The following is a 6,420-nucleotide window of genomic DNA, read 5'->3' as shown; positions in this document are numbered from 1 at the left end:
AAGCTTTGTGTGGGCGCAAGTGTAGATCCCCACTGTGCTGGGCTGAAGTGGGTGACAAGCAAATGACTGGTCCGGAATTGATCCAAGAAACAACAGACAAGATTTTTCAGATAAGGGATCGCCTTAAGACAGCGCGCGATAGACAGAAGAGCTACGCAGATGTGCGAAGGAAACCACTGGAATTTCGAGTAGGGGATAAAGTACTTTTGAAAGTCTCTCCATGGAAAGGAGTCCCCCGTTTCGGCAAGCGAGGAAAGTTGAATCCGCGCTACATTGGACCATTTGAGATCCTGGAAAGGATCGGTCCGGTTGCTTATAAACTCCGTTTACCCGCCGAACTCAGTGGAGTTCATGATACGTTTCATGTGTCCAACCTCAAAAAGTGTTTATCTGATGAAACGTTGATTTTACCGTTGGAAGAGATTCACATCGACAAACAACTGCACTTCGTAGAAGAGCCTATAGCCGTAACCGATTGGAAAGAACAAAAGTTGCGCAGAAGTCGAATCAAGTTAGTAAAGGTTCAATGGAACTCAAAGCGTGGGCCTGAATTCACTTGGGAAAGAGAAGATCAAATGCACCAGAAATACCCACACCTCTTTCAGAACATGGCTTCTGCCAGCAGCGTCTCCTAAATTTCGGGACGAAATTCGCTTAACAGGGGGAGAATGTGACACCCGGTAAATTTCTCAATCCTATAAACTAAGTAATCAACCTAATAATTAGGTGATTGTAAATATCGAGCGCGCCATGTTAGTCAGCGCGTGCATTTGTTATGTGCGCCCTGCGCGAGCGCGCCATGTTAGTCAGCGCGTGCATTTGTTATGTGCGCCCTGCGCGAGCGCGCCATGTTAGTCAGCGCGTGCATTTGTTATGTGCGCCCTGCGCGAGCGCGCCATGTTAGTCAGCGCGTGCATTTGTTATGTGCGCCCTGCGCGAGCGCGCCATGTTAAGAACCAGCGTGAGCATATGTTATATGCGCCATGCGCGAATGTTTTGGCTTTATGTTTTCATGTACCTTAACGTTATGATGTCTAATGGGTTGACCGTCACGCATGATGCTAAGGCGGGTGCACCCTAAATCGTTTATGCGCGTGCGGAAGGGAACTAACCTCCCCGCATGGCGGGAACATTGAGAGCTAGTTTGTCTGAAGCTCCAAGATGGAATTGACTTCAACATAACTGATCACTATGTTGAAATACCAAGACCACCTGGAGAATCTACAAATGAAACTCAATGTCCCTAACTGCGAGAAGGTTACGCACCTACCCGCAGCAAAGAAATGTCCTTCACGCAGAAAGCTATGCGCACAAAGTAATACGCACAGAACACTTAGTCTATTCTCCAGGCGTAAGGAGATTACTCCCGCCCAAAAGGAAACAGTAGCATGTTTCAGAGATTTTCCACTTTTTACTGTACACTAACAAAAGTACCTGAAAAAGCACTGTAACACGAAAAGTCAACTATCAGCCACCCTATTCTCACCAACCCCAGACCTGCATGCCCTGACCAAATCAAATCAAAATCTTTTATCCACTACTCCACTTTTAAATAAATAATAATAATTTCCATACTTTATCATCATTACCCCTAGATATGAAAAGATTACAATCCCCTAAAGCAAGGGATTGTGTTCCCTCGAGTTTGCCTATAAATATGTAACCTAAGTTATCACCCAAAACACACTTCAAAGAACTACAAACTTGCACTAATCCTCTCCCAAGCATCCGTTGTTTTCAGCTCCGATCCTGTTACTAGGTAAGCCGAGAATATAACCTTGAGATCTACTTTCCAACCCTTATATTCTCCTATTTCTTGATCTTAATATATATACTTCTTGTTATTTAATCGTATTCTAGACCTTCAATTCCGAGGCCAACACCAAGAAAACCCGAATCTCGATTTAATCCCTTAACAAGAACCACAGGTGAGTCTCACAGCCCCTATTCTCGCTGTTTTCACTGTTTTTAAACTGTTTTCGGGGCGAGGGACACGTACTTAAATAATGTTTTATCATGGTATACTTACAAGCTATGCAAGCGATTATGTGTTTAAATTATATTTCATGATGAGCAATGCGAACGGTTATCTAAGGTTTTCGATGTGTGTGCGCTAGAACTCGAGTAAGTGATCACTTTACCATTGGAACTCTAAGGGTAGGGACTGCTGGTTTGATCCACCCACTCGTAGGGGTCGCACCTCTTTGCATGGACGAGTGCCTAGTATGGTCATGGGGCAGTACTATGGGTTTGAGCCCGCTCGTAGGGGTCGCGCCTCTTTGCATGGACGAGCGCCTTGTTTTCCGGCACAACGTCCGCGCGTAACCCGCGGGACGGAATTATTGATTAGCTCGTAGTGGCAGCGCCACTTTGCATGGACGAGCACATTTTCCTGAAACGTTCGCGCGTAACCCGCGGGACGGTATTACTTATTTTAGCTCGTAGTGGCAGCGCCACTTTGCATAGACGAGCACAGTTCCCAGAAATGTTCGCGCGTAACCCGCGGAACGATTTTATCAGAATATGTTGATAGAACCATGTTTTACCAAGCATGTGTTTTAATGATGCTATCAGAATTTTGTTTCAGAATGATTTGTATCAAGATTATGATGCAATACGATTTATCAAGTTACTAAAACTTGTGAACTCACTCAGTTTATACTGATTCAAATGTTTTTACGTGTCTTTCAGGAGATAATTAGGTAGCGCATGGAGTCACACTTAGAGCACCTCACGCTGAACATCTAAAACTAGCTTTTTGGAAGATTTTAGTTCTATCCCTTCGATGCGCGTGGTTGTTCCCGCCGCGCAAGGGGATATGGCATGGAAATCTTCAACAGTTTTTATACTTGGATGTTTTTATGTAATTTTTAAACAATGTAATGTATTTGTATTAAACATTTCATGCGCAATGAAAATCTTTGAATGTTTGCAATGGCCCGTGCTTAATTATCAATCCCCACTCGCGCGCGCCCGGCTGTTTCCGCCGCTCAGGGCCGGGTGTGACAATTACCCCTTGCCCAAGAACGAATTTTACTGCTTAATATATTGATTTGGTCATTTAATGCTTATTCGGTTTCCTAAACGAGTAAATTAACTAAATATAGTTTGTTTTCGTGTATTCTATATAAACTAAGCATATTTCTTCTGCCACAAACTTCCCTGAACCCTAAATTATTAATCCCAGCCATCACCTACCTCCATCCTTCATCATCTTCTTCGTTTTAGCCATTATACTTGAATACACAAGCTTGAAGGTTGACTTTGCTTATGCATCGACCTTTGACTCAACTTCTTGGTTGATCCTTTCACTTTCCGGGTAAGTTGTAAACTGTAAAGTCGTTCATACATATTCCTAGTCAATAAACTTCAATCATCGGTGGTTGAAGGGTGTTGACTGGTCAATTCGTTTAAAGCCTGTTAAAGGGCAAAATAGTCAACAAATTTGACTTTTCATTTTCTCATACTTCTGGTCAGAAACAACATTTGGTCCAGAAGACTTTTATTCTCATAACAAACTTTTAAGGCTACTGACCAAAACCCGACTTCCGACTCGCTGTTCAGATTCTGGCCAGTACCGACTCGCTTAAATCTTTAATTTAACATAACCGGAGTTCTAAACATCCGTTAGAAATGATTCCAGTGGCATCGACTTCGTTTTTATTTATATTTTCTTATCTCAAAGTTTCAGGTTCAGTTGATTTGTTTCGTTCGACGCGTTAGTGGACGACTCGCTTAATTATTAACTCGTTTAATATTATATTTATTCACTTGCCTTCGATTTAAGGTGAGTTTTGTCATTCCCCTACTTTACTAAGTTTTTACAAGTTTTGGGGACACATGCGTACATATTCTTATTTCGTATTATTTATATATCTCAAACATAGCAAACGTGTAATTGTGTGTGATTGATCAAATATACTTGTTACGTGCTTACTTGTTTATGTCCACATTCGTATTTCGGAGAAGTCCAACATATTATCATTTATATTATGGCCATTACTATTAATCCGCGCCTGAGTCGCTTGGCAACGGTCTTATTACTTGCTCATGGTTGATTTACCAACGCCCGATTCGCTTGGCAATGGTTAATTGACCCCTTACTTGCTCATGGTTTGATTTATTTATCGCAATTTATTATGTTTTGCTTATTTCTTTTATTTATTATATTAATATTACATCATTGCAAAAACTGGTGATAAGCTCACTCATCATGTGTTGTTGACAAACTCTTTATTTTCTACGCATATATAGGTTGCCTTTGAATTGAAGTTTAACGTGAAAAGAACATATAGAAAAGACTATAGGGAATTTAATGAAGATTATATTTATCTTGATTGGATTATTTGTTTTAAATCATTTATTGGTGTTGTGAATATTTGTGCACTGTAATTTGAATGAAATAATTAACTTACTAGATACTGTCATTTTTATTTATGATAGTACCTTCGAGCTATGAACAATCGGCTCACGCCCCGGCATTTCCATCTTTAGGTTGGGGTGTGACATTCTTTGTCTCATTGTCTAGCCTTATAACAAACTCATTAAAAATAGATGTTGCCAAGTCATTCATTAAGTCATGCATCACAAACAATGACTCGTTATTAGGTGCATGTTGAAAAAATCACCTTGACAGTAACTCTTCAAAGAATTCATGACCCAAGCGTTCTTCGGTTAAATAGCTTGAAGTTGGTGGATGAAAAAACCCTTCTGCCATCCATAATAAAACCAATTCCTCCTTGTCAAATAGGAAATCTTTGGGGAACAAGGAGCAGTACGCAAATAACTGCTTCAAAGTTGCAGAAAGATCATGGTAGCTTATTCTAAGGGCCGGCAGAATTCCACCTTCATCTTTTAATTCCCATATCTCACTTTCTGACACTTCCTCCCAGTGTTCCACTTAATCCTTTTTTGTTCTTAACAATCTACTAAGTGCTATCAAAGCCAAAAGTAGTCCACCACATTTTTCACAATACGTTCAGCATATCCTTTGAGTGCCAAATGTGAATCAAAGTTATTTATACCTAATGCATGTTGAACAACTAAAGACAATGCATCAATATCTAACAACCTGTGCAATTGCTTGTTTAGAGGATTGTAAACCAATTGTTTGAGCAATTGAACCTTCCGTGTTGTTACGATGACTTTACTTTCAGGAGCACATGCATGAAGCGGCCCTACTAAAGTTTTCCAATCCTCATAACTCTCGGTCCACACATCGTCTAACACCAATACAAATCTTTTCCTCCTTACTTGATCTCTATGAGCTTCATGAAGCAAATTAAAATTTTTAAATTCTTTGTTTACCTTTGCCATAGCCTCAAAGATCTCTTTGCTTATACGAAAGCTATCAAACTCATCCGAGAAACAAACCCACACCTTAAGTTCAAAGTGATCCATGGCTTTGTTTTCATCATACACGAGTCTTGCTAGAGTAGTTTTCCCCAATGTTTTCAGATCCGACCTGGACGTCGACCCGGACGTTTTACCGGGTCAACGGGCGGACTGACCCGGGAGGGCGGAGCAGTGTTTGACCCGAATGGCGTCATTAATAATATTATATATATATATATATATATATATATATATATAATGTTATTTTTTCCATCAAATTTTATAAGATGAAGGATGAAAACTTTAGGACCAAATTTAATAAAAGTTTTTAACATGAAGGATGAAAATTATAACCTAGTTAAAAAAGTAAAAGAAATAAAATGATATATTGTTGTTTGCTTAGTAAACCGTAAACTCATTCAACCATCATTCTTGTTATCTCAATGGCACCACAGGTGAGTTCATATCCATCTCTTCTCCATATTCATCTCAATCTCAATCTTTGTCCCATACATTCCATCTTCATCTCCATCTGTTACTATAAGATTGAATTGCTCTTTTGGAATGCCATTGTGGTTGTTGGAGCCAATCAAGCAAACCAGGATCATTTTCATGTCGTGAGTTGGATCGGGCATACCAAAACGAAAATCACAGTCCAGATCATAATGAAAAAAATATTAAAAAAAACACTTTTTTCCGGTTCACCCGCCAGGTCACCGGGTCCGGGTCAACCGCCAACCACAAAACTAGCCCGGGTTTTTAGAAAATGGCCCAAATACTCCAACTCGACCCGGTATAGGACCGGGTCCCGGTCAGACTGGTCTGAACGGCCGGTCCGGGCCGGGTTTCAAAACAATGGTTTTCCCAACTCCACTCATACCAGCTATTAGAGGTGCACAAAAAACCCGAACCCGGAACCGGACCCGAAATAAATACCCGAAACCGGTTTTTTTTTATACCCGGGTTTTTAATACCTGAATCCGTACCAGACCTTACCCGTAGGGTACGGATAGGGTATGTACCAAAGCCCGTACCTGGAACCGGACCCGATTTATACTCGGTAATACCTGAAAACCGGAACCGGTT

At 40.7% G+C, this 6,420-nt stretch overlaps 1 protein-coding gene across 1 annotated transcript; it reads right to left on the bottom strand.

Annotated features, from left to right (window-relative positions):
- Positions 1–4,938: 4,938 nt before the first annotated feature.
- LOC143560116 (putative disease resistance RPP13-like protein 1) lies at positions 4,939–5,400 on the bottom strand. Its single transcript, XM_077048492.1, has one exon. It carries the CDS (start codon positions 5,398–5,400, stop codon positions 4,939–4,941), a length of 462 nt encoding a protein of 153 aa, XP_076904607.1.
- Positions 5,401–6,420: the final 1,020 nt, after the last annotated feature.

Source organism: Bidens hawaiensis, unplaced genomic scaffold, assembly GCF_021521415.1.
Source record: "Bidens hawaiensis isolate Kalapana, Puna unplaced genomic scaffold, B.hawaiensis_p1.1 tig00020222_1, whole genome shotgun sequence".
In the NCBI taxonomy this organism is placed as follows: Eukaryota; Viridiplantae; Streptophyta; class Magnoliopsida; order Asterales; family Asteraceae; genus Bidens; species Bidens hawaiensis.
Note: the sequence above shows the minus strand (reverse complement) of the source record. Positions and strands in the feature narration are given on the sequence as shown.